Raw genomic sequence first — 23,268 nt, forward strand, 5'->3', positions numbered from 1 at the left:
TGTCTTGTATATATTTGATGGCTGGTTGTAAAGTGCAGGTTAAGTAATTGAAACCTTTGTTCTTTCTCTGTTTGATATTCTCTCTGTTTTCATGGTATCGGAGCCTTTATAGGTCTCCAATCACATTTTTTTTCCATCTTGAATCATGACAACAAAGAACCCAACAGATCTTCCTACAGTTGAAACTGGCACTATTGTCACTCAACCCACTACTCCAAATCCTCTTGATGACCCACTTACCCTCACTACTGCTGATTATGCAGTCGCCAAGCTGATTAGTCTTGCACTCACTGGTGAAGACAATTATCACGTGTGGAGTAGAAATATTTTCACCGCACTTGAAGGTCGCAACAAACAAGTTTTGGTAGATGGCTCACTGGAGGTAACATCTGCCTCTGATTCCCGTTTTCTCTCATAGAGACGATGCAATAGTCTGATTATTACCTGGATATTGAACTGTGTGTCAAAAGATATCGACAACAGCCTGTCCAGTTTTAGCACAATTCGTGAACTGTGGCTAGATCTGAAAGCTAGATATGCTGCATCCAATGATACACGCGTATATGAGCTTCGTCAAGCCATGGGTGAAACACGCCAAGGTGTGCTCTCTGTTACTGAATACTATACCAAGCAGAAAGGTTTCTGGGATGAGTTCATTTATTACAACTTCTCCTTTTGAGCTCATACATGTAGATATATGGGGTCCTCACTCCATATCTTCTATTGATGGATATAAATACTTCTTAACTATTGTTGATGATTTTAGTCGTGCCACTTGGGTACATCTTTTACAGTCTAAAGCTGAAACTCGAACTTTCATTCAACAGTTTTGTCAATATGTAGAGACTCATTTTCATACAAAAGTTCAGACTTTGCGTTCGGACAATGGACTTGAATTTAATATGAAAGAGTTCTATGCATCTCATGGCATTTTACATCAAACTACTTGTGTTTACACACCCCAACAAAATGGGGTTGTGGAACGTAAACATCAGCATATCCTTAACACTGCTAGAGCCATAAGATTTCATGCACATGTCCCTGAAAATTTCTGGAGTTTCTGCATCCTCACAGCAGTGCACCTCATCAATCGTCTGCCTTCTCGTCAGTTGGACAAACAGCCCATATCAAATTCTTTTTCATCAACCTCCAAATTACAATGACCTGAAAGTGTTTTGATGCCTATGTTATGTAGTCACTCATCCGCATTCTCGATCAAAATTCCAACCACGTGCTCGTTCTTGCATGTTTCTTGGTTACCCTTTTGGAGTGAAAGGTTTTCGTCTTCTGGACCTTGAGACTCATGAAATATTCATATCACGTGATGTGGATTTTCATGAAACCATATTTCCTTTCACTCCTTCCACACCTTCTCCTTGTCCTGAAAATCCAGGTTCATTACCTTCAGATACAAGTCTTTTATCGACACCTGATATCCCAGCACTTGTTACTGTACCTACTCATGAAGATCCTTCCTCAGTCAATCCTACTGAATCACATTCTGACTCCTCAATTGCTTCCACTGACTTATCCTCTTTAGATGTTCCAGTGCGCAAATCTTCCCGAAACAAACAACCACCACCCTACCTACAGGATTACCAATGTAATAATGCCTCTTGCATCTCTCCTTTCAATGCTCATCATCCGACTGAGTCTGGATCATTTCATCCCATCAGTAAGTACTTGAATTATGCAAATTTTTCACATTCTCATGCAGCTTTCTTATGCTCTGTTTCTGCACATCATGAACCTTCACATTTTTCAGTAGCCGTGAAAGATCCTGCATGGCAAAAGGCAATGCAGTCTGAGTTGCAAGCCCTCCAGGATAATCACACGTGGGACTTAACATATTTACCAGTAGGCCGTAAGGCTATTGGTTCAAAGTGAGTTTACAAGATCAAATATCATCAAGATGGTACAATTGAACGTTATAAGGCACGATTGGTTGCTCAAACATTCAATCAATGGGCTGGTTTTGAATACTCTGAAACTTTTTCTCCCGTGGTTAAAATGGTGACTGTGAGAGTGTTCTTGGCTTTGGCTTCTATGAACAACTGGACTCTTCATCAATTAGACGTGCAAAACGCTTTTCTTCATGGTGATTTGTATGAGGAAGTTTATATGACTCCTCCTCCTGGTTACACAGTCCAAGATCCCAAACTCGTTTGCAAGTTGAAGAAATCCCTATATGGTCTCAAACAGGCATCACGCCAATGGCATGAGAAGTTTAGTTCCATTCTCCTGAATTGTGGTTTTCAGCAATCTAAGTGTGACTACTCCTTGTTTACTCTGAAACAGGGCACAGATTTTGTTGCTTTGCTCCTTTAAGTAGATGACATGATCATTGGAGGAAGCAATAAGACACTCATTCAATTACTCAAAACTCGGTTGCATTCCCGCCTCAAATTAAAAGACTTGGGCCCTATGAAGTACTTTCTTGGACTTGAAATCAATCGCTCTTCTACAGGTTTGGGAATTAGTCAACGAAAGTACCTATTGGATTTGTTTGCTTCATGACACAGGTTTTATGGATGCCAAGCCCCTTTCTTCACCAACTGAATTGAATGTTCATCTTTCTATTGAAGATGGGATTCCGTTGGATGATCCTTCTCCATATAGGCGGTTGATTGGGCGATTAATGTATTTAACAATGACTAGGCGTGATATTAGCTACGTGGTTCATAATCTGAGTAAATTCATACATTCTCCAACCACTCAACATCTCCTTGGTGCACACCGAGTCTTACGTTATCTAAAGGGAACCCCTGGTCGTGGTCTGTTCTTTCCTTCACACCTGAATTATCATATTACTGCTTTCTGTGATTCTAACTGGGGGGTTGTCCAGATTCTCATCGTTCAATTAGTGGTTTTTGCATCATGCTAGGAGGAGCACTTGTGTCATGGAAATCAAAGAAACAACACACCATTTCTCGTTCTTCTGCTGAGGCTGAATATAGATCCATGGCAAATACTTGCAGTGAGTTAGTGTGGTTATCAAGACTTCTGCAAGATCTGAACACTAAGCCTCCTCAACCTATCTCCTTGTTTTGTGATAGTAAGGCAGCCATTCATATTGGAACCAATTCTGTGTTTCACGAGCGCACCAAACATATTGAGTTGGATTGTCATTTTGTGTGAGAAAAAGTTCAGCTGGGTTTTGTAAAGCTGCTTCATATTTCATCCACTGAACAACCGAGTGACTTCTTGACTAAACCAATTCCGGTTCATCGGATGCAGTGTCTTCTTCGCAAGCTAAACGTTATTGATGCCTATCGTTTACCTTGTGGAGGGATGTTAAACAATATCATTGAAACGACATAGTTTGCTTTTAGGTTTACTTTTTGTTTTTTAGGCGGGACGTTTTAGCGCTTCTTATTGTAGTTCTTATTCTTTATTCATTATTTGTCTTGTATATATTTGATGGCTGGTTGTAATGTGCAGGTTAAGTGACTGTAATACAAGAGAGAAATTGAAAGCTTTGTTCTTTCTCTGTTTGATATTCTCTTTGTTTTCACTTTGTTCGGAGGAAATACAAATGCTCGACGTACAATATAAAGTATTGTGTGTTTTATTTTAGAAAATGACCTCATTTGTCCTATGATATTGTGTGTTTTATTTTTATGGATGATTCTACATCATCCACTTAAATTCATGACCTCTTGAAGGTGTGAAATTGAGAATCCAAATATCATTTAAAGATCTCACCCGCTTTAGATAATACTTTGGTATTCACTTTACCATCTTCAACTCTAAGAAGTCGGGGATTCAAGTGAGGGAAGCAAGATTATTTTTCAAAATATGACACGCAATACTTTACGTTGGGTCCGTATTTCGACCCAATGCTAAGGATTAAATAATATAGTCTTCATATCAAGTGAAAAATCAATGGAGTGGACTCTAAATTTTGAACTACCCAAGTTACAATTCTAAAGGGGGACTAGAGCATCGTTTGGTTGCATGATTGTTACATTTTAACACTTTTTAGTTTTTAGCAATTATTTCCCATAAAAGACAAAACACTAGAATTGTGTTAAGGAAAAAATTTTAAAATAATAAAACACTGGAATTATATTATGATTGTGTTTAGTGAGGCGGTTTGCCCTCAAACAAAAAGCTTCAATTTTTGTTGGGCGGTTTTTCATTTTGGCGTGGAACCCATACCAAAAAGGCATGGATCCCACGCCCAAAAGTGACTTTTTTTTTTTTTTTAAAGATTTTTACGTTCTGTGATCCCAGAACTTGATATTAACTGTTATATATTGATATTAAATATTGATAAATTAATAATTACATTTATACATTCATAATAAATTAGTAATTATACTTATAAGTTAATAATTATACTTATAAATTAATAATAAATTCAGCTTATTAAATGGCTATTTAAATATTAAATTAAAGTAATTATAATTTTTACATGATAAATTATATTTATAAATTAATAATAATACAAGCAAAATATATTTTACACAACTTAACTTAACCGCTAACAACAGTTAACAGCTATACCAAACACCTCAGGGCTTATTTCAAAATTTAGTTTTTTTTCACACCTTAACAGTTAGTATTGAAAATCAATACAATCGCTCTGTCAAACAAAAACTATATTCACCCTTCAAAGTCTGGATTTAGTATCTTTCCCATTTTGGCCTTCTACAGTCTCATAATACCCAATCTTGTCCAGCACCTCTCCCACCTCCGCCAGCCTATTCTGAGCGTAGACGTGTCCGTCCCATTTCCGCCCTACCAACTCCTCCCCGAGCCAAATTACCGCCTTAACAGTCTCCTCCGCGTTATCGTGCACCGAGTCCACAATTCCGCTCTTCACCGCCATATCCGCCGTCATCTTAGTTGCCTTCATGATCATCTCCCTCCTCGCCGCCTTATCCCCGACTTTACACTTGATCAAAGCCATAAAATAAGCGGGAATCACCATGTTTATATCGAGCTCACTCATGTAAAGAAACCCTCGGTCTTTCCTCATCAAACGATAGTCGTGGCTCAAGGCGAGCAAGAAGCCGGCGGCAGAGGAGTGGCCGGTTATTGCGGCGACGGTGGGCATGGGGAGAGAGAGGAGATCGGCGACGAGAGAGCGCACTTTGGATGACATGAGTTTGAGGCGGGGCTTGGAGGAGTCGGCCCAGGAAAGATCGAAGCCGTTGGAGAAGAACTTGCCATGGGCGGTGGTGATGAGGACGGAGGAAGGGGAGGCCGGCCCGGCGCGGATGTGGCGGAGAGCTGATTGGATGGAGTCGATGAGTGTAGGGTTCAGGCGATGCTCGTCGGGACCGGTTAAGGTGAGGATATAGATGTTACCTTGCTTCTCTAGAGAACACATAATGCAGATCTTGTGTTGGTTTTCCTCTCTGAGAATGTAGTTGGAAGTCGGAACAAACCAAGCCAAGCCAAGCCCGAACCTTGAAATATTGGAGGCTTAAAATGAAACAATAATAACAAATGTAACAAGGAAAAGATTCCATAAAGTCTTCCTTGTGTATGTCCTATCCTCCATTGACAAAGTTTGACTTGATACTTTCTTTCTTTTTTCGCATCATCGTGGAACTTTTCCAAGGCGATCCCTTTAAACTCATCATTTAGATCTGCGCACCGGTGTGGGTATCCTATCCAAATCGCTCGCCGTCTTGATCCGCTCACGAGTGCTGGGCATGGCCTTTCAGCTCGGGGTGCTTGGCTTGGGCAACTGAGCCGTGCACTCCTTGTAGTTGTTTGGATTTTATCAATTGAGTATGCCCCCAAAGTGTTTGCGATAAGTTTCAAACCTAAGATCCGAGGAGAAATAACTCAATCAACCCGTTGTTGTTAAATTAAACTGGATAGTGACTTTTGGGTGAAAGAATACCTTGTATTGGACAACAAAACATATGAAGAAGGAAGAAATAGGAAATAAAAAACGAAAGCGACTATATGTTTTGACATTTGATTTGATCCATATAAGTATTTTGTGCTTCATGAACATGTTTGGGGAAAGTGAGACAATCTAAATGTCCAAATTTTATCTAAGACTCATCAAAAAATAAAATAAAAATTATACATGTCTAAAAAAGATTATGAAAATTACAAGGTCAATTGAGTTGGTTAGAGATTAATCCTTTCAATTAAAAAATTGAAGCTCAATTATTAATAACAACTTAATAAAATGTTTGGTTAATAAAATATTTAGAGAAAAATAAAAATTATTGACCCATAAATTTCATCATCAAATTCATGATCATAATATATAATGTTGGATCAACAAATTATTAATTATACAATTATTGACTTTCGCTGCTTAAAAACTAAAAACTTCAAATTCAAAGTCTGGATTTTGTGTCTTTCCCATTTTGCCCCTCTACAGTCTCTTCAGTCTCAAGTTTGTCCAGTACCTCTCCGACGTCCACCAGCCTATTCTGAGCGTAGATGTGTCCGTCCCATTTCCGCCCCACCAACTCCTCCCCAAGCCCAATAGCCGCCTTAACAGTCTCCTCCACGTTATCGTGCACCAAGTCCACAATTCCGCCCTTCAGCGCCATCTCCGCCGTCAATTTCGTCGCCTTCATAATCATCTCCCTCCTCGTCGCTGCATCCCCTATTTTACACTTGATCAAAGCCACGAACCAAGCGGGAATCACCATATTTATATCGAGCTCACTCATATAAAGAAACCCGCGGTCTTTCCTCATCAATCGATAATCGTGACTCAAGACGAACATCAATCCGGCAGCGGAAGCGTGGCCGGAGATGGCAGCGATGGTAGGCATAGGGAGGGAGAGTAGATCGGAGACGAGAGAGCGGAGTTTGGAGTCCATTAAGTTCATGCGGGACTGTGAGTTGCCGGCCCAGGCGATGTCATAGCCGTTGGAGAAGAATTTTCCCTCAGCGGTGGTGATTAGGACGGAGGAAGGGGAGGTAGGCTCAGATTTGATGCGGCGGAGAGCTGATTGGATGGAATCGATGAGTGTTGGGTTCAGGCGATGCTCGCCTGAACCTGTTAAGGTCAGGAAGTAGATGCTGCCGCGCTTCTGTAGAGTGCACATTTGTGGATGCTCTCTCTTGGTGTTCTTTCTACCTCCTATGCCTGCAACATCATTTTTATACAAGGTTTAGTAGGTTTAGGTATATAGAAAAGTCTGGAGCAGAGTATTTTTGTCCCTATCCAGCTTCCCTTCTTTGACTGGAACATAGAATTGACGTCCTTTATGCGTCTCAATACAATGTTTTGTTATTTGCTTGAATTAGTGCATAGGAACTTTTGAATTTTCTTTGGATGCTTTTTTTTCTTTGATAAGCTCTTTTCATGCTTTATACAACTTACAACAATTAGGAGATAGCCTAACGTTCGGATCTCTTAAGACGAAACCCTATAAATTCGGGTGAGAATAATATACCCTTGTGATCATGTGTCACTTTAGCCCAACTTACCATGTCCTCAACCGGAAAACTTCTATGCCTTGCAAACTGAATGACCTGTTTTTAAGTCCATAACCATATAGTCCTCAGCTAGCTCATTTAGGCAGTCACCAGCGAAGTGACCGGTTCAGCGACAATTATTGCAGGCCATTTCATTGGCGCAGTCAGCAGCAATATGCCCTGCCTAATAGTAATTTTTGCAAAGCCTTGCATCATGAGATGACAACCCTGGGTTCATGCAACATCAACTTTTGGCCTAGTATGTGTGGAGAAAGTGATTTGCTTCTCACAACCCTGGAGGCTAATGCTGGCTCCTGGTTACTTCAACATGGAACCTTGGTGTTAAGGCTGTAGCTTCTTAAACAGTCATCTGCATGATACCACTTGAGACTTTAGAGGTTGACATGGTGCAGCTCTCAAGTCTCTATCCTCCACTTTCTATTTTACATTCTGGGTTCATCTGTCATCCTTGTCGTGCAACAGCATGGACGACGTGATAAGCCAAAACAAATCAATAGCGTTACAATATCAGAGAAACACCAGGTATTGATTCTGTACAGAACTCAACTCTGCTGCATCAGCATCGATTTTCAATTCCTGATTACATGTATGAGATGCCTGTGAAGCCTAAAAGACAATAATACAACATTACAAACTTTAAGCACCAAGGTAGTCGAAGTGCTAGACAGTTTACAATGGCGAGCCTCGAAGAGATGGTTAGCACATGAATCAGTTCACCAGCTCAACAATGTTCTTTTAACTCTATCAATGATCTGACGTCTAGCTTTACTGCTTGCCAGTTGGAGTTCACAATTTTCATCCAACAGAAATCTATATATCTCCCACTGTCTATCTGAAGTAGAGTGCCTTCCAATTTCAGCCTACAATTTTAACAACGAGGACAGCTTATTTCTATGGAAAATGCCAGAAAATGGGAAAAAGAAATAGTGAAAAATTCACAATCAAAATCTAACCGAGAAGATGCGGATTCCCAAAGCTTTTAAAACCAAAGTTATATCATAAAATACCCGCGGTCTTCCCTTCCCACATAATTCAACAGGATTAGCAACCAAGAGTTCAGCATCTGGTCCTCGATTCGAGATAATGACACGCAATGGGTGAAGCATTTCCTCTTTTAGCCGGGAACACAGAGCAACCTGATGCTTGGGATCTACAATCTTTTTTCCATCAGCTTGCTGAATAAAAAGATCCATATTCCGGACGCCTTTCTCACTTGTAAAGAATCTACCATAAGCGATCTAAATGAGAGACAACAACAGCCACATATGGGTAAACTACACAAAGCAAGCAATAATCAATATTGCCAACCATTAAGAAGTACTGAAAGACACATTCACCAATGAAAAAAAATACTTATAGTAGCGGGCTTAACGAGAACAATGAGTTTTTCTAATCAGCTGGAGGAACACAAGAAACATTCCTACAACATAGTCTATATTGTCTAAGCAATACTGAACAGCAAATATTTCAAAAATGGTACAATCAAGGACGAATAGCATAGAAATTAGCATGAACTCCCACAACTGCACAAGACAGGAAAAACAACACTTCCACTACTTGTTTCTAGGAACTGAATCCATTGCCTCAATATCACAGCAAATAAATTTAAGCACGGGCAAAGGTTCAAGTGTTCAACCTTTTCGCAGTATTATGATTGTTGTAGTTTTTCTATATTGAAAATGGATATATTCAGTTATTGGGTTCCAAGAGCAAATACCAAAGACAATAAACAACAGGAATGTTGTGGCAAAGTACCTGAATATTGCAATCCTTCGAAGTTCTTAAAACATCATAGAAGAGGCCTTTTTGGTCAGGACATTGTATTTGAAGCAAAGTGTGGGATGGACTCATAAGGTTATCAACTGTGATTGTGGCCTCCTTCAACTTTGTATCTGGGATAGGTTCTTCTACACAGGATTTCTCGTCTTGAATCACACATCCAAATAACTCTTCTGCAAGTGCTGGTGGAAGTGAGGAGAACCCTTGCAAACTTTCATATTCAGGCCCTGCCAATTTAAGTTCACATCCAGTGCAGTACTCCCCAAGAGCATCAAACAAATAATTACACGTGTCATCTTGCCTCTTCTTTGTGTGTAAAAGCTCCCTAAATGCAACAATATTAGCTGTTAGAATTAATATTTCCAACCATTACAAGAACAATTAACGTGCAGAAGTAGACACTGGAATTTCTTGAAACATGAACTGCATGAAACATCTCTACCTTGCTATTAGCCTATTATTCATAACAAAAAATTCAAAAGCAAACAATTTTGAACTAATTAATTTAGCTATCACATTCAATCATCCCCATCAACATCTTTGTCTTAGTTCCTTGTGCATATATGCATATAAATGGGTTAATACAAAAGGGAGACAAGAACAAGGAGCTGTGATTGCGTTGCTACATAATTGTCAACGTATTAACATACTGCCATGTACTTTTCAGAGGACACAAAGAAACAAAACACACACACACAAAGGAAAATAAACATCAAGACCAATTATCAGGTTAATATGAGTCAAACCGTAGAAACAGTAGCCTCCTGAGGCGAGGCGGAGGTAAGGCTGTGAAAATATGCCTCACCAAGATTCGTAGTGGTGACAAGAGCTTGGTCGTTGATATCAAGTTAACACAACAATAAAACACTGCAGATTACACCCCAAGCCCCCAAGATAGGCTACCTGAATGTGCATATTATTCTGGGTAGTAGACTGCTTCCCTTAACTACAACATGTGAACATACCACAATATTTATAAATTCTATTGAAAACTCACATGGCATCTGTAATGAAAAACAGGTCCACAACTTGGCCATCTGGAGTTGTCATCACTTTTACCCTCTGAATGGTAAATTCGAGCTCGGTAAGGACTTCTGTAACATCTACACAAATACCACAACACATCAAGACATTTTCTTTCTTTCTTTTTAACATATGAAACAAATTCCAAAAAAAAACAAGTGTGGCAGCTTTTATACTTACCATGAAGCAATCCTGTTCTGTCAAGGCAAATAAACTTCAACAAATAGATAGAATTACGCAACGAACTTTCAGAATGTTGATTTAAGTAAAATGAGACCAAACACGAAGGGCACACTGAGAAGAGTTGATTTTTCAAGCTTTCCCAATCAACTTCATGCGAATTTGAATTCGCAACAACCCATAATACTATGTAACACCATCTTCCATCGGTAGAAAAATCTACAGCAAGAAATTACCTCAGCTACGTATAAATTAAAAGGTAAACACATTAAGAATCAATTTAAGATTGAAATGAAGCATCTACAAACCAAATTCACACCCAAAACGTGTAAATTAAATATAACAGTTTAAGAAATGAATTGAGATCTTCATGACGAATCTACATATTCTTAACGTCAGTTTCTTCTGCTTTTACAAAATCACTAAAAAAGATACGGCTTCAAACATGACATACTGCCATTAGTACGGTGAATGGATACTACTGCTCAAAGAATCAAAATGAGATGAACAATCTAATCCAAATTTTCGTCAAGAGAAAAAAAAAAAGAACAAAAATGTATGTGTAGATGAAAGTACCTCCTCGAGTAATACATAGCCCAAAGTCGAGAATGATCCTACATAGATCGCAACCGAGCCCCGGTTTGTCGGGGCAATTGACCGTGACCACGCTGGGCTCGCCGGGGCGCTTGCCTTGCTGGATTAAAACGACGTCGTCCCAGGAAATGCCCATACCGACGACAGCGAAGCTACGGAAGTTCCCTCGAGACCCTCAGCTCTCCGTCGGAGTTCGCTCCGGAATTGGAGGGTCAAAGATGGAAAATTCGCTGGAAACAGCCGGTTTTCGCTTTGCTGTAGGCTATAAGCTGTGAAAGCCAAAACAGAGTGTCTGGTGTCTTTTATGGTCTTGTCGCCATGCGTGCCAAGACACGCTGACGTGGGCACCTAGACCGGTGGGTCCCACTAAACCTCAAAAATGAAAAAAACTGGATCCGCTGTCTCTCCCACTCCCACCACAGTAAAAGTACGGATCATTGGCAAAAGAGGTATTGTTGTAATTTCGCGTCTCAAGCTAGACAGCCGAACAAACACGATGATATCACAATTCACTTTCAACAAAAATAATTGGTTGGTGGCGGCAAACGGAAATGGGGAAAAGAACAAACCAATTTGTGGCCGTCCAATGGTGATTGTGATTGAAATCGACTTGGCAACATGGCCGACGTCTGATAGCCAATGAAATATAATCAAGCAATGGCATGAGGACCCACATAACATGTTGCCTTTGTGACGGCTACTGGAACTGGAAGGAGCCGGCGGTGCCTCGGGCACTGTAGCTAGCCCAAAGCAAGACAATATTTATATTTTTATAGTGTTTATGTTGGATTTTTTAGTTTGGTATGGGAGTACAAACCCAGTCCATTACCTTTACATGTATATATGTAACGAAAAATGTTAAGAATTTATTTTATATCGAATTGACATAAACACAATTGAGTGACATATAAGTAAAAGTCAAATCTCTCTCACTCAATGAATGCACAATGACCACGGCCATAAAACAAAGCTGTCACGAAACCTCAATCTTATATGACAAGCCGGGCTTTGTCATGCCCATTTGCACCCCTAGCCCCAATCTTATATGAAGAGGAGTAAACAAAACCAAAAGACGTTACGGGCTGAACCCTCTATGTGGGTGGGCTGGGCCTAAAGGTCAACAGTAAAAGTCACAACTATAAGATGCTGCTGCGCCTCCATCATGAATCGCATCACCATTCCATTCAGCATCCCCGTTCCCATTAAGAGGTTGACTGAAGCATGTAAAGGGCGCTATAGCATTTCTTGTGATTTTCTAACGTATTGCCTGACTCTCTTCCTGAACTCTTCCCTCCTCTCTCTCCATTCTATCTGTGATTACATAGTCAAGAAGAAACTAATTAGCAGATCGACCAAGCAGACAAATGAAGGAAAAAGAATTCCGGGTTTCGTTGATTCTAAACCCTAAGAAGCTGCACTAAAATGCCATAGATTGCAGTTCCAAGAATCTTCTCAAGGAATTATGCGACATGCCGACACACATATAGAAGAACACTTGACAAAACAGAGGACATCCATACGTACCACGGCATCAGCGTTTGCCGGGGACTCATCGTTAGGGCTGGAAAGCATTGATATGATACTCAAAACTATGCTCTCAACGTGCAAGATAAAATCATACCATTGAGTTTACGCCATAAAACACCAAAAGCTGGTAGAACAGCAGATATTTGAAGGAGGAAAATCACAAGAAAGTCGGTACATACTGTATGAACCGGTAGCCAGCGCTCGGTAGCAAGCTCATATCCTTGAGGGTCCTCACCAGGCGGATGAAGTATTGATATGCAAACCTTCCCATCGGGTAAACTGTAGTTCAGACACAGCACTTCAGTTAATGGTTTGCTAACTCAAAAATCACAGAGTATCTAAAAACAAACAAGAAAAACAGAATGGAAGGTTTTCAAAGATACAACTCACCATTAGGATGCCAAATCTCTGATGTGAACCTCACCGAAGGAGGGTTCTGTGGATAATTTTGCGGGAAGTTCATAATGGCACTGAAGAAGCCTCCCTCGCTGCAAACCGAATAGGAGATTGCCAATAAATAAAACAGGAAAATATTGCACATTGCATGAATTATGATAGTTCTGTAAGTAAAGTAAACACTGAACATCCTGTGTCATGTTTTGAAGTAAAAGAATGAATGAGCTAACACGATTTGTCATATGAATTAGATTTATTATGTTCATGAGCCGAGAATTCCCCAGCCCCATATGTCCACCGTCCAACTGGGCCAGCTCGGGCGAGACGGAGTCTACATCCCCAATCTTTTGTTACATACATATCGAGCTGACGGTGAGTATTATAGGAGATCACCAACTAGTATTATAGGAGATTACCAACACTAAAGCCAAAGTGGCAGAGCAAGACTTCTAATATCACATCTTGAAACATATATATATATATATATATATATATATATATATATCTCGGTTTCCTAGTGCAAATAGGAATCTGAATTGTTCTTGGGTTTTTTTAAACAGAAACCCATCTAATTGTTAGAATTATGCGTATTAAAAAAATCGTAGAAGTCGAATTGATTGTTAAACCCACATATTCGTCAGTTATTTTCAAAAAGTAATTATTTATAATCGATTGAAATAATTGAAAAGGGATTGATAACCGATGGATTGATTGATTAACTCATATCAAAAAATTGAAAAAAGAGAGAGAAGAAAGGGTATATCTAAATACACATTATTTTTTGTTAAATACATATAAATATTGATTTGACCCCACTGAAAATAGTCAATCAGGCTAGTTTTGAAAAGGACAATGTTAGAGACCCTCAAAATTTAATCCCCAAAAGTCCCTCAAATCTATGTGGTATTAAAATAACCATTGATTAAAAACACACATGTAGGACCCACTTCACATCCAACACTCAACATTAAATGGGGGACTTTTGGGGATCACTTTTTGGGGGTCTCAAGCATTATTCTTTTGAAAAATATAGTCTATTAATACCAATGCATTTGTCTAGTTGTCTCTTTGATTGTGGAGAAGAGACGCGTGATGAGCCATGTGTGTTTTGTGACAGTGAGCTCGTGGGAGAGAGGAGTGATGTTCCAGTAGAGAAAGTAAAAGAAAAATAAAAGTGAAATGATGGGCTACCTAGCATGTGGTCTTTGGTTTGACATGTGTTATTCTACTGGACTCAAGTAGAGGGGTATTAAGACCACGAAATGATGGGCTGCCTAGCATGTGATCTTTGGTTTGACAGATGGAGTAACTCATACAGATTTGTCTGCGTTTGAATTCGTTCACCACGAATTTCATCGTTCTCAGCAATCAGGGAGACACAATTGCTCATCCCTCTACATACTCCACCACTCCCTCTACAAAGGAGTTCCAGATCGAGTAACATTAAGCATGAACATATTTACGTTCGTCAGTTTTCGCCAATATTGCATCCTTATATTGGGCATGTACAAGATGTAATACCTGATGGAAATTGCAACTTTCGGGAGATAGCTGCTTGTCTTGGTTTTGGCGAACATACATGGGATATTGTCCGTCGTGGCTTGATAGGTGAGTTGGGCGCATTCTGGCATGAATATGTTGCACTCTTTGGTAGTGAAGAGCATGCATATCGTGTTCACAACTCACTAAACTTCATTGAATTAGATAGAGCAGTACCAGTTCAACACTGGATGACAATGTCAAACATGGGTCTCTTGATTGCTTCGAGGTACATGTCATACTACACGTTCTTAGTTCTGTACAGAGCTTCAAATATTTACCACTGCGATCAACTCCTCCACCGCAGTATCAACATGTTGCTATCACTATCGAACACGTTAATAATAATTACTACGTCCAGGTTTTCTTAACTAGGAGTTACCCGATGCCTACCACTATGCCTTAGTGGAATTACTTCAAGTATAAGTGCGCAGCTGCATGAGTTTTATCGTATACGGAGCAATTTGATGTATACATGCAACATACTCGTTCTAGGTTTCCTCCTGAAACCATTGTGGTAGAAGATTGGTAATGTAGCATGTACTATTGTGCTTAAATAAATTTACATAAGGTAATTAAATCATATGTATCATATCTTATTGATATTATATATATATATATATATATATAACATTCTTTTTAATAAAATTAAAGTCAATTTATTGGAAGATGTGTTGAAACATGTCCATTATTTTTGTTAAGTAATATTTTTATGAACTATACTTGTATATTTATAAAAAATGATAACTAATAATATTTTAATTTAAATACACATAATTTTATTAAAAAGAAGTAAAATACTGATCTCGATGTCATCACATCATTCTTTGATTATTTTTTATTAATTTTATAAAATGATTGATTGAAATGTTATGTGTATTTAGTGATTCTCGGAAAGAAAACCAGACCACTTACACTTAGAAATTAGAATGCACAATTCAATCACATGTTAGAATAATAATGCATTAATTATTATTATTATTATTTTAGTTGAAATCGTTGACCGTTAGAAAATGTATTATTTTACTTTACTTTTTCTTCCAAACGATTTAGGAGTCTCCAAAAGCAACACATGGCACATTCATGGCCAATGAAATATAAAAAGCATACAATTCCAGAACCAACCAGAATTCGAAGGCGCGACGAAATTGTGACCGTCCACTCTACTGGGATCCAACGGTGATGATTCTCCCAGAACATTCCAGAACCCAAGGGGCCGAGACCCAACATACTACAAGTAACGCCTTCCCTCCGCCATTATTTCTCACTTTCTCGTTTGAAACTCTGCTTTCGGAAACCCTAGAAAATTTTCGAGTTCTTCACATCCTCTGATCCTTGAGATCTTTCTGAGAGTTCGCAAACGATGGCCGGTAAAGGAGAGGGTCCTGCGATTGGGATCGATTTGGGGACGACATACTCGTGTGTTGGTGTGTGGCAGCATGATAGAGTGGAGATTATAGCCAATGACCAGGGCAACCGTACCACGCCCTCCTATGTCGCTTTCACTGATTCCGAGCGTTTGATCGGTGATGCCGCAAAGAACCAGGTCGCCATGAATCCGACCAACACCGTCTTTGGTAATTTTCTTGGCTGCTATTATCTATTTAATTAGGCTTACTTCTTCAGATCTGTAGTGCTTGGTGGTGGTTTTGGTTATTCTTGATGATTTAACGCTTGATATGTTGTCTGTTGCGTTCTTTTTGTTATTGATGATTTAACGCTTGATGTGTTGTGTGTAAGTAGTGGATTTTCTCGTCGATATTGGGTTCTGGGTGAAAATGTACGTAAACTTCCTTTGGTGGATGCTTTAAGCTATCATGTGTGGATCGAGATCTGGTTGTCCATTATTCAATTCCAATATTAGGTGTAATTATTATGATTTGCAGGGATATATAATTTATACGTACCATGTATGACAATAATTAAATCATTAGACTTAGAATGTTTGGTTGAAACTTGTGTTCCAGCTTGATATTATTCCAACGAATGTGAAAGTATCATATATCTTAGGTTCCACGACAGTGAATGTTTATTTTAAAATTATATAATGTAATGCGGGTGCTCTGTCATTGTGTATAATAAGAATCTGCTTTCAATTGCTGTGCAATTTGTTTTAGTTGGATTGTATTGTGAATGTTTTCCCAGATAGTTTTGTGGCTTGCTTAATATTTTGTTGAGAAATGTATTAATTTTTTTGGATCACTTGCATTTGCTTGTATTTGTTCACAGATGCGAAGCGGTTGATTGGTAGGAGGTTCAGCGATGCTCCAGTTCAGAGCGATATTAAGCTATGGCCATTCAAGGTCATTGCTGGTCCTGGTGATAAGCCAATGATTGTTGTTAATTATAAAGGTGAGGACAAACAGTTTGCAGCTGAGGAAATCTCCTCTATGGTCCTTATAAAGATGCGTGAGATTGCTGAGGCCTACCTTGGTTCAACAGTGAAGAATGCAGTAGTTACTGTACCTGCCTACTTTAATGACTCTCAGCGTCAGGCCACAAAGGATGCTGGGGTCATCGCTGGACTCAATGTCATGCGTATTATTAATGAGCCTACCGCTGCTGCCATTGCTTATGGTCTTGACAAGAAGGCAGGCAGTGTTGGCGAGAAGAATATTCTGATTTTTGATCTGGGTGGCGGTACTTTTGATGTTTCACTTCTTACCATTGAAGAAGGTATCTTTGAAGTGAAGGCCACTGCTGGTGACACCCACCTTGGTGGAGAAGATTTTGATAACAGGATGGTGAATCACTTTGTTCAGGAGTTTAAGAGGAAGCATAAGAAAGATATCAGTGGAAACCCAAGAGCCCTCAGGAGACTGAGGACTGCTTGTGAGAGGGCAAAGAGGACTCTCTCATCCACAGCTCAGACTACTATTGAGATTGATTCTTTATATGAGGGTGTAGATTTCTATACAACTATTACCCGTGCCAGGTTTGAGGAGCTCAACATGGATCTCTTCAGGAAATGTATGGAGCCTGTGGAGAAGTGTCTAAGGGATGCAAAGATGGACAAGAGCACTGTACATGATGTGGTTCTTGTTGGTGGTTCTACTAGGATTCCTAAAGTGCAGCAGCTATTGCAAGACTTCTTTAACGGGAAGGAGCTATGCAAGAGCATCAACCCAGATGAGGCTGTTGCCTATGGTGCTGCTGTTCAGGCTGCCATCTTGAGTGGTGAAGGCAATGAGAAGGTGCAGGACCTTCTACTTTTGGATGTCACCCCTCTCTCTCTTGGATTGGAAACAGCCGGAGGTGTTATGACTGTTTTGATCCCAAGAAACACAACAATTCCCACCAAGAAGGAGCAGGTGTTTTCTACCTACTCTGACAACCAACCAGGAGTTTTGATCCAGGTTTATGAGGGTGAAAGAGCTAGAACTAGGGACAACAACCTGTTGGGCAAATTTGAGCTTTCTGGCATTCCACCTGCCCCAAGGGGTGTTCCCCAGATCACAGTTTGTTTTGATATAGATGCTAATGGTATCTTGAATGTCTCTGCTGAGGACAAGACTACAGGCCAGAAGAACAAGATTACTATCACCAACGACAAGGGTAGGTTGTCCAAGGAAGAAATTGAGAGAATGGTTCAAGAAGCGGAGAAGTACAAATCTGAGGACGAAGATCACAAAAAGAAGGTGGAAGCTAAGAATGCCTTGGAGAATTACGCCTACAACATGAGGAATACTGTGAAGGATGACAAGATTGGTTCTAAGCTTGACCCGGCTGACAAGAAGAAGATTGAGGATGCCATAGAACAGAGCATCCAGTGGTTGGATGGCAACCAGCTTGCAGAGACAGATGAGTTTGAAGACAAGATGAAGGAATTGGAGAGCATCTGCAACCCAATCATAGCCAAGATGTACCAGGGAGCTGGTGGTCCTGACATGGGTGGTGCTGCTGGCATGGATGAAGATGTTCCACCAGCTGGTGGCAGCAGTGCAGGACCAAAGATTGAAGAAGTAGATTAAGAAGTCTCTGTTAACAGAAGTTGGTGCTACAATTTGGGGATTTACTTTGTTATAGATGTTTTGTTGTTTTAGTCTTTAGATCGTTTAAATTTTTGAGCTTGCAAGCTTGTATTTGCTATTCATTCGGAGTTAATATCTCTGGCTTGCTTATCTGCCATCAACTGCTTATTTTACAATGGTAATATATGGTATGTTTTTGGTATGCTAAGATGTTAATATACCAATAAAATCACTATCCATCAATCGGTATGCACTGGCGACCGAGGGGTTTCGATGAAAACAGAGAATGATTCTGGGCATGGTGGAGTATGTTAAAGAGCATGACCTGGTTTTTGTTCATTTTCACGATTGGGACAGCACAACCATATAAAATAAAAGATTTGTTGATCTAGTACCATTAAAGGTAGGAAATTTTACAAATCCCACCCAGAAAAATGATGGGACGGATTTTACCCTATGTGGATTGAGATTGATTATCTCCCTGGACGGAATGATTAAAGGTGTCTAAAGTCGGGCGTTCGAAATCAATTGAGATATTTTTTCGAGGATTCCTTGATTCTGTGAGCCTTACAGCTCACTTCTGAGGGACTTCAACCCATTTATCCTCATGGGTTTTGACTGGATCTCAAAATGTCTTTTGTCGTGGTGCGGATTGTGGCAGTTAGATTCGGATTTAGAATTAGTGGGCTGTGACAGTTAAGCTCGGATTTAAAACTAATCCAAGTATAAAACTCAAAGGGTATAAAGTATGATTTTGCCTTAAATTTTTAGTTTAAGGGTTAATATGACATTGTATATAAAGATATTTATGTAAACTATAAAAAATAAAAAGTGATGTAAACATAGTATTTTTGTGGTTTGTTACCAAAAATAAAAATAAAAATTATAGTACCATTAAAGGTAGGAAATTTTACAAATCCCACCCAGAAAAAGAATGGGATGGATTTCACCCTCTGTGAATTGATGTGGATTCAGATTGATTAACTCTTCGGACGGAAGGATTAAATGTGTCTAAAGTTAGGAGTTCGAAATCAATTGAGATATTATTTTTAAGGATTCCTTGATTTCGTGAGCCGATGTCTAAAGTCAGGAGTTCGAAATCAATTGAGATATTTTTCCGAGGATTCCTTGATTCTATGAGCCTTGCAGCTCACATATGAGGGACTTCGGCCCACTTATCCTCATGGGCTTTGACCGGATCTAAAATGTCTCTTGTTATGGTATAGACTGTGACAGTTAGATTCGGATTTAAAACTAATGGGTTGTGATAGTTAAGTTCGGATTTAAAACTAATCCAAATATAAAACTTCAAGGGTAGTAAGTATGATTTTGCCTTAAATTTTTAGTTTAAGGGTTAATATGACATTGTATATCAAGATATTTATGTAAATTATAAAAAATAAAAAATGATGTAAATATAGCATTTTTGTGGTTTGTAGATAAAATTCTAACACCAAAAATAAAAATAAATATTCTACAACTATAAAAGAACATAGGTGGATGGGAGAGGGACGGATGGGGTGGGATCTGGAACGGTTTAAATGCTTTCGTCGTGGACTCGTGCTTCCATTTAAACAAAACTAGCCCAGATTCAAAGAACAGAGGTGAAACAGCGCCTGCGGCAGAGCAGCCAGTCGAACAAGATAACCTAATTCCCTGCACGCACACACAGAATAGCGGTTATTGAGATGGACATCACGAGGCTTGCTCGAGGTCTTTCTGTAGAAAGTATGGAGATTGGGCTTAATTGGTCACTGAGAGTGGCGTGGATCGCTGGAATTTTTCCATTGTTAGTTGCTTCACTCCCTTCATCTCGTCTTAATCCTCTTTACGAACTCCTATTGGGATTCAGTAAGAGGGGCAAGATCATGCAATCTTCATCCTATGTAAGCCAAAAATACAGTCACTAAAGAACTTAAATTGAAAAATCAGAAGTTAATTTTCTTTCATTTTGATTGTTGTATAGAAGCTAAGTGTTCCGCAGCGATTCTTCCTCCATTTTTACTTACTGGGTGTGGCGTGGACGACAGTGTTATTGCTCACAACTTGGTATTATGCGAGTCAAGTGGCGCCTTTGGGTTCTGAGTCACTGAGTTTGTCCACGGCTGCGGGTCACCTGACTGGGTTATCGCATATCTCTTCGCTCTATAAGTCTCGGATTCACACTGCAGACAAAAGATACAAGGTCTGGGTATCTGTGTTTTTGCTTCTACTGATGGAAATGCAGGTTTTGAGGCGACTCTATGAGACACTCTATGTCTTTAAATACAGCAATTCAGCACGGATGCACATTTTTGGCTATCTAATGGGGATCTTGTGAGTTTCCGATTCATACTTAGCTTGCTTGGTGTTCTTTATTGTGTCTAAAGATTTTCAATTTTGATGTTGAGGGGTTAATCTTTATCTATTCTGATATATTATGGTGATTAGGGCCATTAGGCTTGTAAATTAAATTGATTCTGCCGCAGAAAATTAAATACAAAATACTGGATAAAAGGCAGGTAACTACAGACCAAAATTTGTAAGGCATGTCTGTTCTTTTGTGAACATTTGACGAATAAGGTGAATATACAGGATGTCAAAGTGAAGAAAAACTACGTGACTTCACTTGCTAATGTTTTAACCCCTGGGGTTTCCAGAGGAATGAAGATAATTCCGTCTTTTTTATCATGCTCATGTGTTAAGTCTATTTCCTTTTGTTTTCATCATACTTGTTAGTTGAAGATAACTAACAAGCTAATTGTTTTAAACAGTGTGTCATGTTTTTATCAAGCTCATGTGTTCACAAACTAATTATTCTTTTTGGTTCCTCATTTGTAGTTACTATACAGCTGCTCCCCTGTCACTCTGCACCTCTTTTGTACTGGTGGCTCTTAACTTCACACTTGATAAGTTAGCTGTGTTGAAATTGGCCTACCAGGGGGTGCCATCTATGGAGTTTGATTGGTGGGGATATTTGAGGCCTCTTGCAAACCTTGGATGGCACCAGTGGGCTGGTGCTGCTTTGTTTGCTTGGGGTTGGGTCCATCAATGGCGATGCCATGCAATTTTGGTAGGTCTTTGATACTTGATGCTGTTTTTCATATTCATGTCTGTAAGCATTTTGCTATCAACATTCATGCATGCTTGAGCAACTGAATATGGAAGTTGGAACTTGTCCAACATGTCCATTTTATTTCTTTTACAGTTTTACCAACATTTAAGAGGATATCTATATATTAATCTGTCATAGGTTGCTGATTAGTTCCTTGTGTATGTATTGGTAGTTATTTATGCATCATTTAACAGTACACCATGGGAGGGGGTAGTATGGTAGAAAGTTAAAGTTTTCATTGTGCCCTTATGTTAATAGGAATTTTGCTAAAGTCCTGTGTCTCGGAACGTCTCAGCATACAAAAATGGATCATTTCAAGTGCATAATTTTCACTGAAAGCTGCTTCTACAACTGATCAAATTTTATTATTCATCTAGCTGAAATTAGTTTATTCATGCACTATATATAATAGGGAATGCGGGAGAAAAGAGAATCTGGAATGATTCTACACATGCCTTCCTCCTATTATTAGTTAACCAGTCTTGCATCATATTAAGTTTGTGGCCTTATGAGAAAAAAAAGAAGGTGTGTGGCTTATTGAGTGTTCCCTTTCCCTTTTGCAATACAAGTGCCTCATCTGAAATTTACAAAGAACTCATAAGAAGTTATATTTATTTGCCAACATGTTGTAGAATAAGTTTGATGGTATAATAGTAAAGCTGCAGAACCTTTCGTCACTAATTGCATGGCTTTTTACAGGGCTCACTGCGAAAATGCAGAGAACAAAGTGATGAATATGTAATTCCACGCGGTGATTGGTTTGAGATAGTCTCGAGTCCGCACTACTTGGCTGAAATTGTAATTCCCTCTCCCTCTTTAATATCTTTGCTATACTAGAATAGGTCAATACCATTGGTCATCTACTCAATACTATCTATTTGTCACAGGTCGTATATTTAGGTCTGCTGGTTGCAAGTGGTGGCACTGACTTCACCATATGGCTACTTCTTGGCTTTGTGGTATATTCATGTGAACCATAAACATATGTTCTTTACTTATGTATACTCCTGACATCCCTTTATTCATGGTTTGAACTGATCGATGCAGGTAGCTAATCTTGCATTCGCAGCGGCGGAAACACATAGATGGTACCTTCATAAGTTCGAGGACTACCCATCTAACCGACGAGTCATTTTTCCATTTGTCTATTAGTTACTTGCCGCGCCTTGTGCTTGTTTGCTCTATACAATATGTTGTAATTGTGTTTCCATATAAAAACAGCTACACAATGATTGATTTTGTAAATCAGTTGATGAGATATTCATCAGAATAAGTTAGTAGTAATTAGTTTTGTGCATGAGGGTTTACAGTTTCGGAATATGGGTTTAGGGTTATCATATGCATTGGCACATTTGCTATGTATTGTAAAATCAGCGCTCACAGTAGCTCTGTATATAGCTTGGAGTGGGATGGAGTTGGGCATTATATACTCTGGAATTTATGTTACAGACTTACAGTAACAAATTTCTAGATCTGCTACTACTAATTGTTTCATCCACAAGAACTAATTGTCTCGTCCACAAGGAATGTAAAGGTTCATTGTTCTCCCTGCACAGGCAGTGGCGTGCCTGAGTCCTTTGGGCCTTGGGGGAACTTGACCCAGGGCCTCGGGGGAATTTTTAAAAATGGGTCATCTGAGAAAAAAATTAATGTCGTATATTACTTAAAAATATGAATCTTGTAACATTTTAAAATACAAAATCACTAATTATGTTGGTGTAATCAACTTTTTCCGGG

The 23,268-nt window shown here is 39.3% G+C and overlaps 5 protein-coding genes and 1 pseudogene across 6 annotated transcripts; 2 read left to right on the forward strand and 4 right to left on the reverse strand.

Moving 5' to 3' along the window:
* Positions 1–4,615: 4,615 nt before the first annotated feature.
* Positions 4,616–5,758, reverse strand: LOC119987619 (enoyl-CoA delta isomerase 1, peroxisomal-like). Its single transcript, XM_038832524.1, has one exon. It carries the CDS (start codon positions 5,336–5,338, stop codon positions 4,616–4,618), a length of 723 nt encoding a protein of 240 aa, XP_038688452.1. The 5' UTR covers positions 5,339–5,758.
* A 430-nt stretch (positions 5,759–6,188) lies between these two features.
* LOC119989251 (enoyl-CoA delta isomerase 1, peroxisomal-like) lies at positions 6,189–7,163 on the reverse strand. The gene has a single exon (XM_038834660.1). The coding sequence runs from the start codon at positions 7,032–7,034 to the stop codon at positions 6,312–6,314; it is 723 nt and encodes a 240-aa protein (XP_038690588.1). The 5' UTR covers positions 7,035–7,163; the 3' UTR covers positions 6,189–6,311.
* Positions 7,164–7,904: 741 nt separating this feature from the next.
* On the reverse strand, positions 7,905–11,280 carry LOC119989250 (ACT domain-containing protein ACR9). Its single transcript, XM_038834659.1, has 6 exons — positions 10,987–11,280; positions 10,411–10,629; positions 10,205–10,310; positions 9,184–9,532; positions 8,382–8,666; positions 7,905–8,288 (listed from the first exon to the last, which is right to left on the reverse strand). Exons 1-6 carry the CDS (start codon positions 11,138–11,140, stop codon positions 8,142–8,144), a joined length of 1,260 nt encoding a protein of 419 aa, XP_038690587.1. The 5' UTR covers positions 11,141–11,280; the 3' UTR covers positions 7,905–8,141.
* A 957-nt stretch (positions 11,281–12,237) lies between these two features.
* On the reverse strand, positions 12,238–13,287 carry LOC119988053 (annotated as a pseudogene).
* Positions 13,288–15,727: 2,440 nt separating this feature from the next.
* Positions 15,728–18,639, forward strand: LOC119989252 (heat shock 70 kDa protein 4-like). Its single transcript, XM_038834661.1, has 2 exons — positions 15,728–16,043; positions 16,696–18,639. The coding sequence occupies exons 1-2, from the start codon at positions 15,830–15,832 to the stop codon at positions 18,435–18,437; spliced, it is 1,956 nt and encodes a 651-aa protein (XP_038690589.1). The 5' UTR covers positions 15,728–15,829; the 3' UTR covers positions 18,438–18,639.
* A 1,314-nt stretch (positions 18,640–19,953) lies between these two features.
* Positions 19,954–22,956, forward strand: LOC119989253 (polyprenol reductase 2-like). 2 transcript variants are annotated; one of them, XM_038834662.1, is made up of 6 exons: positions 19,954–20,323; positions 20,404–20,753; positions 21,258–21,489; positions 22,231–22,329; positions 22,419–22,490; positions 22,579–22,956. In XM_038834662.1, exons 1-6 carry the CDS (start codon positions 20,126–20,128, stop codon positions 22,681–22,683), a joined length of 1,056 nt encoding a protein of 351 aa, XP_038690590.1. In that variant the 5' UTR covers positions 19,954–20,125; the 3' UTR covers positions 22,684–22,956. The 2 variants fall into 2 exon arrangements, with proteins under 2 accessions (XP_038690590.1, XP_038690591.1); XM_038834663.1 differs by having other exon boundaries at positions 20,407–20,753.
* Positions 22,957–23,268: the final 312 nt, after the last annotated feature.

Source organism: Tripterygium wilfordii, chromosome 21, assembly GCF_013401445.1.
Source record: "Tripterygium wilfordii isolate XIE 37 chromosome 21, ASM1340144v1, whole genome shotgun sequence".
NCBI lineage: Eukaryota > Viridiplantae > Streptophyta > Magnoliopsida > Celastrales > Celastraceae > Tripterygium > Tripterygium wilfordii.